Source organism: Galleria mellonella, unplaced genomic scaffold (genome assembly GCF_026898425.1).
Source record: "Galleria mellonella isolate WM207_F2 unplaced genomic scaffold, CSIRO_AGI_GalMel_v1 utg28, whole genome shotgun sequence".
Lineage (NCBI taxonomy): Eukaryota > Metazoa > Arthropoda > Insecta > Lepidoptera > Pyralidae > Galleria > Galleria mellonella.
This window is the reverse complement of record NW_026442064.1, coordinates 6229102-6247279: the sequence shown is the minus strand read 5'-3', so window position 1 is coordinate 6247279 and position 18178 is coordinate 6229102. Positions and strand designations below refer to the sequence as shown.

Sequence of the window (18178 nt, the reverse complement as noted above, 5' to 3'; positions counted from 1 at the left end):
CACAGGTAAAGCACCTGTCTCGTAGTAGTCTTGTGTGTGCCATTCAAACTAAAACATCTATATAAATAACATGTTTAATAGTGATTCACTAGGAATAGTTTTAAATGATAAAATTTGTATTTAGGAAGTTTAGTGACTTGTTAAGAAAGAAAGACATTATGATTACTGCGATGATGTAAAGTAACTTACTGTCCTTTATAGAATATGACTGATATTGACCGGATTGACAGTTGACAAGTTTCATACAAAAACATGAGTATTACATTCCGTCAAATCTAATTTATTTTATTATAAAATTAGTCACAACGTGGTCTAACCGAGAGTTGAAATTTTAAGTTATGTTTCTGTAATATTATCTCCAAGTGATAAATATGTAATCAATCAAAAATACTGCATTTATAAAATTGGTGGCGATGAATGATTAAATGACCTATTAATGTAAAAATAACATTTCATTGGCTTACCATGAGGAGTTTCAATTTCTTCTACAATAAATTCAGGTGATTTGATTCTATCTTCTTCGTTTTTAGGTGTAATTTCCTCAAAAACGTCGTCATATTCAACGGTCTTTTTCTTGGGTTTTTTAATCTTCTTTGTAACGCGCTCTGTATCGATAATAGGCGTATCTTCACTAATTTTTGTATGAATTTGAGTGACTTTTACTTTTTCAGATGTTTCATCTAGTATATTAGCTGTGTCTTGTGGACGTAATGTATGTTCGAGTGGTGTAGTGGTGTCATCACTGATTTCTTCGGTAGTGTGTACTGATATTGTATATTGTTTATTGTCTTGTTCTTCAGTAGTTATTTGTATTGGTTTAGTTTTAGACCCTACTTTCTTTTTACGTTTAACAATTTTCTTTTCATTAAGCTTACCATCCTGAAAATCTTCAACAGATTTTTCTTCAGGTATTTCAGTGGTTTCATTTACAATCAAGTCATCTTCTTCTGGAACTTTTTCTTCACTAACCGTGATAGTAGTAAATGGAGTTTCACCTTCCGTTTCTATTCTTGTAATTTCAGTAATTTCCTTGCTTGGACCTTTTTTCTTTTTAATTACCCTTTTTACAGTCTTCACTGATTTAACTTCACCAGATTCTGTTCGTACTTGTGTAATTTCTACTTTTTCAGGGATTTCTTCAATAACTGTAACAGTATCTGGTGCTTGATTTTTCTCTGTAAACGGTAGACTGGTCTCATCCACTACTTCTTCCACAGTGTGAATTGAGACTACGGGCTGTTTATTATCTTCTTCTTCCGTAGTAATTTCAGTTGTTTCAATTTTAGGTCCTTTCTTCTTTTTAATAATACGTTTTGTAACTTTTTTGAATTTTGGTTTACCATCTGTGGATTCTATTGCTTCGACAGTAGTTTCTTCAGGCAACTCTACCGCTTCAATTGTTTCTAAAACTTTGTCCTCTTCGAGTATTTCTTGCGGAATAACATTTACTGTTGTTATTGGTGATTCACCATCTTTTTCTATGGTAGTAATTTCTGTAACTTCTTTTTTAGGTCCTTTTTTTTTCATAATAACTCGTTTTGTTTTCTTAACTGATTTAATTTCACCAGATTCTGTACGAACTTGTGTTATTTCTACTTTCTCGGGAATTTCCTCTATCAGTACAGCTTTTTCTGGTGTTTGTACGGTATCTGTAAATAGTGAAACAGTATCTTCTATGATATCTTCTGTAGTATGTACAGATACTATTGGTTCTTTATTATCTACGTGTTCGCTAACTATTTCTGTTGTTTCTAATTTGGGGCCCTTCTTTTTCTTAATTACACGTTTAGTTATTTTCTTTTTCGTTACAAAACCTTCAGGTGTTTCAGTTTCTTCCACAGTTGTTTCTTCAGGTAGTTCTATTATTTCAATTGGTTGACTATCTAGATGTGCAATAGTTTCTTCTTCGATCTTGCGGTCTTTTTTCTTTTTAATTACCTTTTTAGTGGTCTTGTCTGATTTAATTTCGTCTATGTGTGTTAATGTTGCAGTAATATTATATTTTTCTGGCGTTTCTTCAACAATTTTTGCTTTTATTGGTTCATGTGAAGTAATAAGTGGTGTAGTGGTATCGTCAATAATGTCTTCTGTTGTGTGTGTTGAAATAGGTTGTTGTTTATAGTCTTCTTCGATAGTTATTTGTGATGTTTCAGTTTTGGGCTCTGTTTTCTTTTTAATAACACGTTTTGTAACTTTTTTCTTGATAGACTTACCTTCTGGTGATTTAGATTCTTCAGTAATAGGTTCTTCAGGGACCTCAATAATATCTTCATGTGTTTCATCACTTGGTATTTCTTCTTCAGTAACCGTTACTGTTGTAATAGGTGTGTCTCCTTCGGCTTCAACTGTAGTAATTTCAGTTACCTCTTCCTTTTTGGGTCCTTTTTTCTTTTTAATGACTCGTTTTGTGGTTTTAATAGATTTAGTTTCTCCTGTTTCTGTACGTATTTGGGTAACTTTAACGTCCTCTGGAATTTCTTCAATAATTCTAGCAGAGTCAGATTCAGGAATCATTTGGACTAGAGGAGAGGTGACATCTTCTAATATTTCTTCTGTCTTATGTACAGAGATAATAGGTTCTTTACTGTCACCTTGTTCTGTTATGATTTCTGTTGTTTCTACTTTGGGTCCAACTTTCTTTTTTATTATACGTTTCATTATTTTTTTCTTTTTAGTAATACCTTCTGGCGTTACAGTTTCTTCAATAAAAGTCTCTTCAGGTAGTTCGACAGTCTCTATCGGCATTACTTTTTCTTGAGGAATGTGGTCTTTCTCGACTACACTTACAGTAGTAATAGGTAATTCTCCTTCTGCTTCAACAGTGACTATTTCTGTAACTTCTTCTTTTGGTCCTTTCTTCTTTTTGATAACTCGTTTTGTAGTTTTTACTGATTTCTTTTCACCGGATTGTGTTCTTACTTGTGTAACTTTCACATCTTCGGGAACTTCTTCAACTATATCAGCTTTATGAGGTTCATCTAATATCTGCTCTAATGGTACGGTAAAATCTTCTAAAATTTCTTCACTTTTGTGCACAGATATTATTGGTTCTTGACTTTCATCTTCTTGTTCTGTGACAATTCGAGTTGTTTCTACTTTAGGGCCTACTTTTTTCTTTATAGTGCGCTTTATAACTTTTTTAAGCTTGGTTGTGCCTTCTGGAGTTGTAAATTCTTCGACAGTTGTTTCTTCCGGAAGCTCAACTGTCTCAAGTGGTACAGCAACTTTTGGAACTACATCTTCTTTATCACTAACTGTGACAGTTGTAACAGGAGTTTCTCCCTGCTTTTCAACAGTGGTTATGGTAGTTACTTCTTCTTTAGGACCTTTTTTCTTTTTAATAACTCGTTTTATAGTTTTAACAGATTTAGTTTCACCTGTTTCCGTACGTACTTGTGTAACACTGACTTCTTCAGGTATTTCTTCCACAATTCTAGCTTTATCACTGTCATATGGAGTAATGGTTAGTGGTATAGTAACATCATCTAATGTTTCTTCCGTTTTATGCACAAAAATAGAAGGTTCCTTTGTATCATCTTCTTGCTCAGAAATAATTTGAGTTGTTTCTACTTTAGGACCGATTTTCTTTTTGATAGTGCGTTTGATTATCTTCTTTTGTTTAGTTTTTCCATCTGGAGTTTTCATCTCTTCAACGTAAGTCTCTTCAGGTAGCTCAATCATTTCTATTGGTTTCGTTTCCTCTGTAGGTATATCATCTTTTTCTATCACAGTGACAGTTGTGATAGGTGCCTCATCTTGTTTTTCTATGGTTGTTATCTCAGTTATTTCCTGTTTTGGTCCTTTTTTCTTTTTTATTACCCTTTTGGTAGTTTTAACAGATTTAACATCACCCTTTTCTGTACGCACTTGTGTAACTTGAACTGTTTCTGGAATCTCTTCTATAGTTTTTGCCGTAGCTACTGTTTGTAATATTGTGAACGGTGTAGATTCTTCATCTACAATTTCATCTGTAGTACTAACAGAAATAACTGGCTCTTCATTTTCTTGTTGTTCAGTAACAATTTCTGTTGTTTCCACTTTAGGACCTACCTTCCTTTTTATTACGCGTTTTGTAACTTTTTTCTTTTCAAGTTTGCCTTCTGGCGTTTTAGTTTCCACAACCGCTATTTCTTCAGGTAATTCCACAACTTCTACTAGTTTTTCTTCTTTCTCTTCAGGAATTTCTTCTTTAATTACATTCACCGTCGTTATTGGACTTTCGCCTTCTTTTTCTATAGTAACTATCTCTGTCACCTCTTTCTTTGGTCCTTTTTTCGACTTTATAACTCGCTTTGTAGTTTTTACTGTCTTAACATCACCTGTTTCTGTTCTAACTTGTGATACTTTTACTGTTTCGGGTATTTCTTCTACTAGTAATGCTTTTTGAGGTTCATATGTATCATTAAATTCCTCAATAGTACTGTCTGTGTATTCTTCTGTTTTGTGAACTGAAACAACAGGTTGACTATCGTCATCTTGTTCAGTTGTAATTTCTGTTGTTTCTGTTTTTGGACCTATTTTCTTTTTAATGATACGTTTGATAATTTTCTTTTGCTTTATTTTACCTTCAGGTGTCTTAGTTTCTTGAATTTCAACTTCTTCTGGCAATTCGATTACTTTAGAAGGTTGAACCTCTTCCAACTTTAATACTTCTGTAAATTCTTTAATTGGTTCATCTTTCACTTCATCAATTTCAGCAATCGTAGGTTGTTTTTCATGATCTTCTGTAGTGTCTGTAGTGTCAATCGATTTCTTCTTTTTAACAGTACGTTTTACAATTTTTACCCTTTTTGTTTTAGTTTCAGGTGTCTCCTCTTCAGTTATTATTTCAACTGGTAGTTCAGAAATTTCTATTTTTTCTGGAACATCATTTATGATATCCGCTTTATCAGATGTATGTTTAACTGTAAATTCAGGTGTTGTTTCTTCATTATATGGTTCTGTTATAATATCTGCTGTTTCGATATTTTGATCTGCTTTAATTTTTTTCACACGCTTAATAGTCTTTTTATGTTTGCGAGTGACTTCTTCCACATCCTCAGATACCAATGGCTCTTCTACTGGTTTTTCAGATACTGTCACTATTGATATCGGTGCTTGATCATCCTTCTCTACGGTCGTTATTTCAGTAATTTCTTCTTTGCCATCTTTTTTCTTTTTTATAGTTCTTTTAGAAGTTTTAATCTTTTTCACATCGCCACTCTCTGTTTTAACTTGAGTTATTTCAATTTTCTCTGGCTGCTCTTCTATAACTTGCGCTTTTTCTGGTTCATATTTAAGAATGAAGTCCGTAGTTGAGTCATCAGATATTTCTTCAGTCTTATGTACATAAACTACTGGTTGCTTATCGTCTTCTTGCTCAGTTGTTATCTCCGTGGTTTCTATTTTTGGTCCTTTCTTCTTTTTAATTATCCTCTTTATGGTTTTCTTTTGTTTTGTACTTCCATCTGGTCCTTTCTTTTCCTCTACTACTATTTCTTCAGGCAATTCTATTACTTCTTCTGTTTCTGTGACTTCTACCGTTTCAGGCACTGATTCTTTTATTGTCACTGTTGTAACCGGTGCTTCTCCATCTTCTTGAATTGTTGTTATTTCCGTAATTTCATTCGCGTCGCCTTTTTTCTTTTTAATAATTCTTTTCGACGTTTTTATATCTTTTGTTTTACCAGTTTCTGTGCGAACTCGAATAATCTCCACCTGTTCGGGAGATTCTTCAATGATTTGTGCTACTTCAGGTTTATATGTGACTGCAAAGTCGTCGAGTGTCTCATCTACTACTTCTTCTGTCTTACTTACAGAGACAATCGGCTCTTTGTTATCTTCTTCTTCCGTGGCTATTTCTGTAGTTTCTACTTTGGAACCCACTTTCTTTTTGATTACACGTTTGGTGATTTTCTTTTTCTTTGTCCCTTCTGGTGTCTTATACTCTTCTACAACAGTTTCTTCAGGTAGCTCTATAATTTTCACTGCAGGTATTTCATCTTCTTCTGTCATTTCTTCTATTTGAACTTGAGATGGTAGTTTTGGTATTGGCAAATGTTCTTCAGGCATCTCGATTGTACTTTTTTCTGAATCGTCGACAACAGTCTCATCTCCTTCGTATTCTTCAATATTAACTTCGTGGAGCACTTTTTGTTGCGGTTGTTTCTTATCGTCGTCATCGAGACTTTCTTCAATAACAATATCACCTTCATCAACGTCTTTGCCACCTTTCTTTTTAATTTTTCTTAATATTGTGCGCTTGGTTTTTATTTGTATCGGTTCTCCGCTTCCTGGAGCTTGTACAAATTTGGTTACAATCTCTTCAGTTTCTTCAGTGTCAGATGATTTTGGTGAAACCGGTGTAACTTTTGATTTTTCTGAAAAAGTTTTTTATGTTTTAGTGTTTGTATTTGAATGTTATTATAGAGTAAGTAATGAATATGTGATCCAAGTTTTTCATAATTTTTATGTATACAAAAGCTTGTATTATTACAAATAATATTAGCTTTCGTATTTCAATAACATGTTATATGTTGAACTGTCCTGTGTATATACTGTAAACAATGTTGAAAAATCATCATTAGGTTTCATAAGCAACTATTCAAATTATACTAAAAGCCATATAATATTTTGATTTTTATATTCATAATAATATTTTATTTATCTCAAACAAGAGAAGGTTCTAAACTGAACTACATTTTTATTCGCATTTGTATATTATACATTATCTTCGTAATTTTTTAAAGTATAATAAACTATATTTTTCTATAAACAATTCTCATACGACCCTTACTATATTTCAAATCATACAGCATAGCTGTTTCTTATTCTATCTTATTATCTAGTTTTTAAATTTGACTAATAGTTGCTTGTTATATAAAAGTTAGCCAGACGAACATATATCAGTTATGACTTTCCTTTGTTACCAATGATTTCTAGCCTTCTTAGTAAATGTTATTAAAAATAATTATCTATAAACATTAACTTATACTAATTCTTGTATACCTATTCTTAAACTTGCCTATGAAATTTAATAATTTTTTAACTACGCTACATAATTAATGAATATTCTACACGTTTTTGGCAGTTTATTAATTTTGCGTACTAAAAAAATTGCCTACTAAGAGACATGTCTATAGATCCCAAAATAATTAATAGAAAAAAAATTTGATAAAGCAATATACATGAAATAAATTTATAGTTAATTTATTTCATGTATATTGCTTTATCAAATTATTTTTTCTTATATACATATAAAACATGATGTTTAAAATAATTATTATTTTATAAATCTTATTTAATAATGATTACTATTGAAATTTGTACTTGTATATATGAAAATTTATACTAGAAACAAAAAAAATGTTTAATTTGATGTAGTTTCAATATACATTCACGAATATTGGTTATTATTATTATGTTTGTGCATATATATATTTATATATAATGTAGTATACCCAATGATGATTTTTATAAAAAACAGTTTTATAATAGATATATTTGTAATCTTAGATTATATAGGTAGAGCATCGAGCCTCAAAAACGGGTTAACTTTTTGTCAACTAATTATCAAATTAGCTTACGTTTTTTTATCAGTATTCTAGATACACATAAAATGTATCTTGACGTATTATTTCATAAATAAAATGAATGATTACGCATTTAAAAGATGCAGTAATTATAAAACAAAATAAATGTAGAAGTTATAAAGGAATTACTCATAACTATTTATCACGCAAAATTATATCAAAAAGTTGACCCGTTTTTCTCGCAGCATTTTATGGAGACACTTTATCTATATAATCAAAGCTGCTATTATTTCATAATAATCAAAAGGAGAAAATAATATAATTAAACAGTATATACATATGTGATATGTAGGTACACAGTATAATATTTTTTTTGTTAAGGAGTTTCTATATCTTTTAAATGTCCTTGTTAAAAATCTCCATAAATACTTTGTGGAAATTTTTAACAATTTTTTATTCCCCATTTATGCTGGGTTATATTAAAGTTTTCCTAATATTGAAGTATTGTTTGCGATTTTCCTTTATTATCACTACAGGAGTCGAACCCATAGATACTAAGTTACGACATACATAGGATATGTATAAAAAGAGAAAAGTAAAGAGAAGTTGTTTTTGTTGCATTGTACTAGTTATATCTAAAAATATATACAGTTTGTGTAAATTTATTTCTGTGTATAGTGATATAGTTATAATAATGATAATTTGTTGAGAATTATGTGATATTTGAAACTTACCACATATACGTATGTCTTGTTCCGAAATCAATGCTTCGGCGTGTCTTTCATCAGTAGTAGTAATCTTGCTAGTCAATAATGTCGGTTGAGTTTCTGAGTAAGGTGATATTTGTTCATCAATAAACTCGGTTGAAACTTTAAGTTCATTTGCCACAGTAACACCTTCTTTCAGTTTTTGTTCCTTTGGTTCTTTTATATGTAACTCTTTTTCATGTTGAAGAATAACATTGTCTGTGACTACTAAAGGTAATATACTGGTAGGTGTTATTGTTGAGGTCTTAGTTTGTGTCTCTTGTGTTTGCAATTCATCAGCTTGAGTTTGTAATATATTTTCTGTGCATTGTAGATGTGTCAATGGAGTAACGGATTTATCTGCAGTTGCTAGTTTGCTCTCATGTGGTACAAGTTTGTCCTGTGTATCTTCATGTGTTACTTCATACACTGTTATACCTTCAGTAGTATTGAATGATGAAAATGCTTGTTCCAAAATACCTCCTTTTTCAAATGATGTTTCGATTTCACTTTCATGTACAATAACATCTGTTTGACTAATGGGAAGAATTTCAATAGGTTTAGCGAGAATAGTAGACTCTTTAAATGAGAGTGCATTAATATGTGAAGTGTTTTCTTCAGCAACAATTTCAGTCTGTTCTAGTGGCTTAATATCTAGAACCTGTTGTGTGACTTGTCTTATTTTATTACCTTCTATTGCGATGTCCTTTGATTCCTCATGCGTTATGTTTTCTGTAACTATGTAACTTTTGTGTGTCTCAAGGTCTAAAGATGCCATATTTGTATCAGTTTTTGATAACTCTGGAATATCTGTAATATTTTCAAGTACTTCTGGTTTTTCACTTGATATTTCTTGCAATATTATGTGACTTTCTTCGGCTTTTTCTTTTCTTTCAGGTACATTTTCAGAGAATGTGACAAGTTTTTCTCCTGTTATTACTTCAGTTTGTTGTAAAGGTCTAATTTCGATAATTTGTTTTTCGGCTGTTTTGTGTTGAGTTTCTTGACTTATTATCATATCAGATTCTTCTTGTATAGTATTTTCTAGGGTAGTATAACTTTTATGCAATTCCAATTCATAATTTATTTCACTGGTTTCAGGCTCATATGTAGTCGTTAATTTTGTAGTACTCTCTATCACTTGTGGTTGAGTGTTAACTATTTCTTTAACAGTTGTATGTGTTTGCAAAGCTTTTTCATCTTTGGGTGAGAATTTTGTAAATAGTTCTGGACTTTCTTCAGTAATAATTTCAATTTGTTCAACAGGTTTAAAGTCAACAATATCTTGACTAGCTAATGATGTTTCAGGTTCATATGTAGTTGTCAGTTTTGTTGTACTTTCTATCACTTGTGGTTGAGTGTTAACTATTTCTTTAACAGTTGTATGAGTTTGCAATGCTTTTTCATCTTTAGGTGAGAATTTTGTAAATAGTTCAGGATTTTCTTCAGTAATAATTTCAATTTGTTCAACAGGTTTAAAGTCAACAATATCTTGACTAGCTAATGATGTTTCAGGTTCATAGGTAGTTGTCAGTTTTGTTGTACTTTCTATCACTTGTGGTTGAGTGTTAACTATTTCTTTAACAGTTGTATGAGTTTGCAATGCTTTTTCATCTTTAGGTGAGAATTTTGTAAATAGTTCAGGGTTTTCTTCTGTAATAATTTCAGTCTGTTCAACAGGTTTAAAGTCCACAATATCTTGAGAAGCTAGTGATGTTTCAAGCTCATAACTAGTTGTCAATTTTGTAGTACTTTCTATCACATGTGGTTGAATATTAATTATTTCTTTAACTGTTGTTTGTGTCTGTAATGCTTTTTCATCTTTGGGTAAGAATTTTGTGAATAGTTCTGGGCTTTCTTCTGTAATAATTTCTGTTTGTTCAACTGGTTTAAAATCAACAATATCTTGAGAAGCTAGTGATGTTTCGAGTTCATAAGTTGTAGTCAACTTTGTAGTGCTTTCTATCACTTGTGGCTGGGTGTTAACTATTTCTTTTATTGTTGTATGTGTTTCCAATGCTTTTTCATCTTTGGGTGAGAATTTTGTAAATAGTTCAGGATTTTCCTCAGTAATAATTTCAGTTTGTTCGACAGGTTTATAATCAACAATATCTTGACTAGCTATTGATGTTTCAGGTTCATGAGCAGTAGCTAACTTTGAAGTACTTTCTATCACTTGTGGCTGGGTGTTAACTATTTCTTTTACAGTTGTATGTGTTTGCAATGCTTTTTCATTTTTAGGTGTGAATTTTGTAAATATTTCAGGATTTTCTTCTGTAATAATTTCTGTTTGCTCAACAGGCTTAAAGTCAACAATATCTTGAGAAGCTAATGATGTTTCGAGTTCAAAAGTAGTTGTTAACTTGGTAGTGCTTTCTATTACTTGTGGTTGAATGTTAATTATTTCTTTAACAGTTGTTTGTGTTTGCAATGCTTTTTCATCTTTGGGTGAGAATTTTGTAAATAGTTCAGGGTTTTCTTCTGTAATAATTTCAGTTTGTTCCACAGGTTTAAAGTCAACAATATCTTGACTAGCTAATGATGTTTCAGGCTCATAACTAGTTGTCAATTTTGTTGTACTTTCTATCACTTGTGGTTGGGTATTAACTATTTCTTTAACAGTTGTATGTGTTTGCAATGCCTTTTCATTTTTAGGTGTGAATTTTGTAAATAATTCAGGAGTTTCTTCTGTAATAATTTCTGTTTGTTCAACAGGTTTAAAGTCAACAATATCTTGAGAAGCTAATGATGTTTCGAGTTCAAAAGTAGTTGCTAACTTTGTAGTACTTTCTATCACTTGTGGCTGAATGTTAACTATTTCTTTAACAGTTGTTTGTGTTTGCAATGCCTTTTCATCTTTGGGTGAGAATTTTGTAAATAGTTCGGGATTTTCTTCTGTTATAATTTCAGTTTGTTCAACTGGCTTAAAGTCAACAATATTTTGACTAGCTAGTGATGTTTCAGGTTTGAATGTGGTACTAAATGAGTTTACACTTTCAATAATTTGTTGTTGTTCATTATGAATAGCTTCGGTTAGAATTTCTGATTTTTGAGCTCTTTCGTCTCTTATTACTCTATTATCTACTAAATCTGAACCATCTTCAATCAAAACAGTTTCACTAGTGGTTATATGATGAGCTGTTTTTATGTCAACATGCTGATTTGAAGTAATTGGTATATTCTCAGATTTCAATAATTCTTCTTTTTCTCTTGCTATTGTGTCAGTTACTGTAATGTGTTGTTGAGAATCAATCAGAAAACTGGCTTGTTGAGATTTGATATCAGTAGTGACAGATAATGTACTTTCTTCTTCATTTGGAACGATCTCCTTTACACCAATACTAGAATGTAATGTAATGTTGGGCGTTGGTTGTATGGACTTACCTTCTGGTATTCTATCTAAAGGCTGAAATACCTCTTCTTTCTCATTTGGTGTTATCTCAGATATATCAATATAGTGTTTGTTTTCAATTTGAGATTTTAATGTCTCTTTTTTCAAAGCCAATTGTTTTTCTAAAGGTAATTCAGATTCTGTAATGATAATTTCCGTAACATCAAGTGACTTTTGTTCTTCTACATTACCCTTTGTCGTTTTTTCTTGAGGTACTTCTCTAGCGAAAGTATCTTCTACTTCTCCAATGAAAGGTTCTGATTTTTGAATAGCTTCTTGTATTCCATGAGTTGTAAGAGCATTGATTAAATTCGTTCCAGATACATGTAGGTCTTCAATTTCATGAGTTAATATAATTTCTGTATTTAGTAATGACTGTTGTTCTTTAAATGACGGATGAGCTACTGAGCTCATTATTTCAAAGGTGTCACTTAATTCTTTTTCATTTTCTATTACCTGAACTTCAACAATTTCTTTTGCAGATGTTTCTACCAATTTTTGGGAAGCAGAATAAACTTCTTTTTTAAATTCAGATAAGAGAGATTCTTTTTCACCATGTAATACTTCAGTATTTTGTATATGTTTCTGCAAGTCATCACGTGTTAGTATTGCTTGTGATGGTTTTAAAGATTTTTCTTTATAATCACTAACACTACCAGCAGTCAAAATTTCGGTGTCAATGGTACTGTTAAGTGGTACAAATTGTACAGAAACATCATGAGTGGGTAAAGAGAATTTACCTTCAAATTTTTTTTCTTTGTCAATAGTTTCTACGCAGCTTGTAATAATAGCTTGCGTTTCTGTAAAATCGGGAACTACATTTGATTTTATTTGTGTTTGTTCAGGAATGACTGTTTCTTTTTCTGCAGCCACAATTTCGGTTTGTTCAAAAGTATGGGATGTAATTGATACAATATTAGATTTTTGTTCAACTATTTTCTCGTTATTGAATTCAGAAGTTATTTGACTGGCAATTACTTCTTCAGTGTGAGCTGTTTTGCCATAAATTTCATCAATTTTTTGAGAAGCTATTTTATACCGCATTTCAAGTTGATCAGTACTTTCCAGGTTTTCTGACTGTGATATAGTTTCTGTTGTTTGCAAGCCATGCCGAGGTAATATTGTAAAGTCAGCATTTTGTTGATCTGGTGCTTGTGGTACAAGAAGTACATTTTCACTTTCTATTGTGATTTTTTCATCATATTGTGGAGCTTGTAATGTTGTTAATGATACTGTAGGTTTTGTACTACTAATTGTTTGTTTTTCAGGGAGTACGCCTTCGGATGCGTGAACAATTGTTTCTTCCTGAGTAAATGCCTCTTTGATTGAAGTAGACTCTTTTGCTTTAGCCAATAATAAATCACTTTGAGTTTTAAATGATGGAGCAGACATTTCAGGTTTATTTTCTTCTATAATGATAGCTTGAGCAGAATCAACACTAAATGATGCTGCAACAGTACTTGGTTTGATAGCAGATTCTAATATCGTTTCTTTTTCATTATATTCTGTAGTACTAACAATGAGTTCCTTGTGTGCCACATTTTCCACTACTGCTTTTTTAGATTTACTAACAAAGTCTTCTTTTTCCGCAACTCCAACACTAGAATCTATTATTAATTCAGCTGAAATTGCAACAGGACGACCAATAATATCTGTTGTAGCCTGGAAAGATTCTGAAGATATCTTCGCATCATAATCTGACTCTTTTTCATGTTGTATAATTTCTGTAACATTCAATGTTTCTTGTGATGGAATAATTTCTGGTTTTACAGATTTCAAATCTGGCTGTAAATCACTAGGTAAAAATGCTTGACTATCTAATATCTTATTTTCGGAAATTTGAACTGAAGTCATGGTATTAGATGTAATATTAGCTGCTTCTAAATTTGGTTTTAAAATATCTAATTTATTTAAAGCATCCCTAGTATTTACTTCAGAAACTAAAGCAACTTTGTGATCCATATCAATATCGAGCTTAGCATGAGTACTAAGCTTTGGCTTATCTCCTTCAAAACTTTCTTCAGTGATGCTAGATATTACTTCAGTTACGTTCAAACTTTCCTTTCCAATAAATGTTGATGTAGCTTTACTTTCGGAAGTCTGCTTCTCGTCTAATTTTTGTAATTGTTCTTCTACGTTTGTTTGAAGAATAGTTATTTCTTTATGAAGGTCTTGTTGTTCTGATGCTACTTCTGTTACATTTTGTAGTACATTTATAAAGTCTATCTGATCAGCTGTATTAACTTCTTGTGATATAGGAGTTTTAAGATGATGCGTTGGTGATGGCTTAGCACAAGTCAAATCGGGTATTTTATTTAAACTAAGTTTATTTTCTGACTCTGATGATTCTGTTTCTGATATCGTTAATGGGATATTGGGAATTAACGAAGCGGTTATATTTTCTGGCTTTCTAGTTGAGTACTCTCCCGATATTTCTTGATCATGTACCATGTGAGAGGTAATTATTTTGGCACTAGTTGTAATTACAGTTTCTGTAGCAGATTCGTCGGTCACTTTTTCTATAGATTTAAGTTCGCCTGTAGATGTCAAATGTAATGTTTCCGCTGTTATAATAGGTTCAATAGCTTTTATATCAATATCAGCTGTAGCTGTTGTTTTATCATCTTTAACAACAAGGTCTTTTTCTCGTTCATTGACTTGAACTACTTCAGTAATATGTTTATCTAATACAGATATCGATACTTCTGCTTGGGAACGAGGTGCGGATTTGCCTTCTTCAAATATTATTTCTGAATCATGTGTATTTGTTTCCAAGTTAAAGGTGTGTTGAAGTTCATTAACTCCGATAGAAGCTTTTTTGCTAGAAAATGATTCAGGAATAAATTCAGATTCTTTTATATGAGATGTTGTTATAGAATTGCTTAAACTAGTATGTAAGGTGAGATCTTTTCCAACAGTAAGTTCAGTAGGCAATTCTGCAACTGGTAGTTCTTCTTCTTTTTCATGAGTCTCTTTAATAGATACCACTATGCTATCTTTAGATGTAATATCTATATTTGCTTCCTGAGTCGGTGGTAGCTTTAATGCTGACAATGAGCCTTCTTTTTCTTGAACATCGTGAACTTCTGTAACTATTTGATTAGAAACGAGTACATCTTTTCTAGCTGTTTCAGTAGGTACAATCAATTCAGGATAATACTTTCCGGATTTATCTTCAACAAAAACTTCCCCCACTTGTATAGATTCAAGTAAATTAAAGTTCAGTTTTGACGTTGCTTCTTTTTCCTTTCCACTTGAATCTATTTCACTTTCTTTGATTTCGTCCATTACTTCTGATACAGTTAGACCTAATAAGGGAGTAAATGATACTGCTGCACTAGATTTTTTGACTGGTGTATCTTCTAGTGGCTCCTCGTTTACAGACGTTATATGTTCTGATATATTAAGCGCATCTTTTAATATCATAGCTGTTTTTGCATTTTCTAAATGCTTTTCTTCTCTTTTAAAATCACTAACTGAAACATTTGTTAGAATTTCTGAAGTTACAAGACTTTCTACAGGAATAATACCTTTATTAGCTTTATTTTCTAATTTTGATTTACTTGTATGATATTCGTCTACTGATCCACTAACTTCTATTTCAGTTATTAGTAAAGGTTCTATTTCTGACATTGATGGCTTTATATGTATCTTAGTATTTTCTTTTACATGTAAAGGCATTTCTTTTTCTTGAGTTTGTTGTATATCACTAATAAGTGAATAATTTGAATCAACTTTAAGATTTGCAGTTACATCTTCTATTTTACCGGATACAATATGTGTCACTTGACTTGCGGGTATAATTTCTATTTTATTCTCATGAATATCTGTAGCCATTGTAGAGATATAAGGTATATTTTCGCTGTCTAATGATCTAGTTTCATCTTCGTCGTAGATTTCAACTTTTTCTTTAGGATGTAGTGTTTTTAATTTTGCAGTCTTCTCTGTTACAATTTCTTCTTCAACTTCACTCACTTCCGATTCACTTTTCTGCTTCAATTGCTTTTTTCGTTTGGCCTTATCTTTTTCTTTCACATCTGTGAAATCACAGTAAAGTGTATAATGAGCATTACCGTAGTAATAGACATTTTTATATATTATATTAAGCGATCCAGTAGGCGCGTGAATTAAAAAGCTATTATTATTCATTATATTTCTAAAGTGTATTGTGATTTACTTTGCTAGTGTATACATAGTGTTAATATAATTAAAATTAGGTTATAGTTGAAATTAATACTTACTTGCAATGCGTTAAAATATATTTTGCGTCGTTAAGTGTTATGTTCAGCTCACATTCTTGAAGCACAATAAACACTGAATAACCGATCAAGAAATTTTTAAATTAATTATTAACATATAAATAATTATGGCCTAGTCTGCTAGCCATTTGAAAAAGCCAAGACGCATAGCGAGCCATGAAAAGAGCTATGCTCGTTCACTTCGTGCTAATAATATAAATAAAGAAGATATCTGCTAAAGTGACAGAGAATTATAGTCTACACAATCAAGCAAGCGACTGGTAATGGGAACTAGTATGGTCCAGTATAAAAATTTAACAACACTGAATATAAAAAAAACATAGTTGCTGGCAGTTTAGTCTAAGTCAGCTAACTCTTTATAGGAATTACTGTATTTTAATATCATCTTAACATATGTTTCGTATGCGGTTCCTTTCATTCATATTATTTGTTTAATAATATAATTTCTCTTAGTGGCACCTTGCAGCCGGTACACAAATGGTTTAGTTAATATGCTTACTAGAAATTGAACCACTTGAAAAATAATATTAATTCATTTTTAATAAGACTATTTTATTAAAATAAAAATTAATACATTGTCAGATATGATTGCATCTTTAGATATGATGGTATTATTATATTTTGGTATTCTTCATACAATTATTTTAATAATGATTAAATATAAATTAAGCCAGCAGCTGAAGCATTTAAATTTACACGTTAAGCCTGTTATCAAAGCATGAGTTAAAGCAGTAGCAAGAGATATAAAACAATACGGCTATATTATATTTCATTTGAGATGATTTAATATCATATCAAATTAGTAGATATACCTGTAACCAATAAAATAGCAAACTGACCTTTAATTTGGCGTTCTTGTATAACCGTCGATGTATCTGTTAAAATATAGAATAAAAATATTGGTAAATATGTAATAATAATACAGTTTAAAACCAAATTTTTAAACATGGTCTTGTGGTACTCAGTCCACTGAAAATCATATCTTTAAATATACGATTATGATCGTTACTTATTGTTGTAATACTTCGTTTTGTTATACATTACGAGTAAAGAACTGTTTAGTTAAAACATTTATAAAAGGAATATTTATATTTTTATATATATTATTATAATTTTTTGTTTCACGTCGTTAGAATTAAAACAAAAATAATAAATATATCAATGCTTTCAATAATATTACCTTATTTTATATAAATTTAATACACTTATAGAAAGTTTAGTGGAATGCTTAAGTGCATAATTTTAATATGAATCCATAATTTATAATATAAAAATGATTCGCTGAATGTGTTGCTAAGCGCAAGTCTCAAGCAACAGCTGAACCGATTTCTCTAATTTTTTTTTTTTAGAATATTCCTTGAAGTACGAGGCTGGTTCTTACGGTGAGAAAAATTTTAAAAAATGCCTGAAAAAGTCTAAAACAACACTTTTCTGTACTACGAACATTCCATTTCAATTTTCTGTCCTACAAACGATTCGTAATAATACATAAAAGTGAATTTGAACTTTAATACCACACCATAAAATTCAAGTGTTAGTGGAAAGGTTCCGGGAAGGCATAGCTATTGAGTAACGTAACACGGCGCGTTTTATAATTTAAATTTTTTGACACAATGTAATTGTTGACATATTATTTTCTTTTTTATTTTTATTTTTATCTTACTAGCTGACCCTGCGACCTGAATAGCAGAATTAGTATTAAAAAAACTAAAAAAATAAAAAAACCAACTATTAGGCGGTACGAAGTTCGTGTGGTCAGCTAGTTTCTTATAAAATTAGTTTATTTATTTTAATAATTCCTCAGAGACTATTAATTACCAATATATAAAATGTATAATCTAAGGTAACATATAATAACATGTTAACTATTTAAGGATAACTTTATTACCTTTTATTACTTCTGTAATATGTGTCTCTGCTAAATGCTCAGCTGATGATTCCACAATAGTCTATGGAAAATAAGAAACATTATTTTATAACGCATTGCAATTATTTTGAATAGTATAAATACTGCTTATAATTTTTTTTTTTTTGTAAAGATAGTGGTAAGTGGTAGTGTGCACCCCACTAATTAACTACCATTATTATATTTCATGCCTCCAGTATTTTTATTGCTATGTATTGTTTAAATTTCTTTCAACAATAATTATATAACACACAACACATCACATTCAAAAACTACCTCTTGAATGTTTTCGAAAAAAGAAATGATTAGCATTATCTTATAAACTCAACTACATTTCTATGTAAATGCAACATTACATGTTATAT

The 18178-nt window shown here is 30.9% G+C and overlaps 1 protein-coding gene across 13 annotated transcripts in view; it reads right to left on the bottom strand.

Moving 5' to 3' along the window:
* Positions 1-18178, bottom strand: part of LOC113518820 (titin) — a 121907-nt gene that overhangs the window by 34650 nt on the left and 69079 nt on the right. For 4 of the 13 annotated variants that reach the window (XM_052895390.1, XM_052895392.1, XM_052895391.1 and 1 more), the window contains 4 exons: positions 17796-17856; positions 16747-16782; positions 8246-15685; positions 465-6359 (listed from right to left, as the gene is read on the bottom strand). In XM_052895390.1, the coding sequence (XP_052751350.1) occupies positions 465-6359; positions 8246-15685; positions 16747-16782; positions 17796-17856 (13432 nt within the window). The remainder of the gene's footprint in view (positions 1-464; positions 6360-8245; positions 15686-16746; positions 16783-17795; positions 17857-18178) is intronic. The other 9 variants (XM_052895394.1, XM_052895401.1, XM_052895393.1 and 6 more) reach the window with 8 other exon arrangements.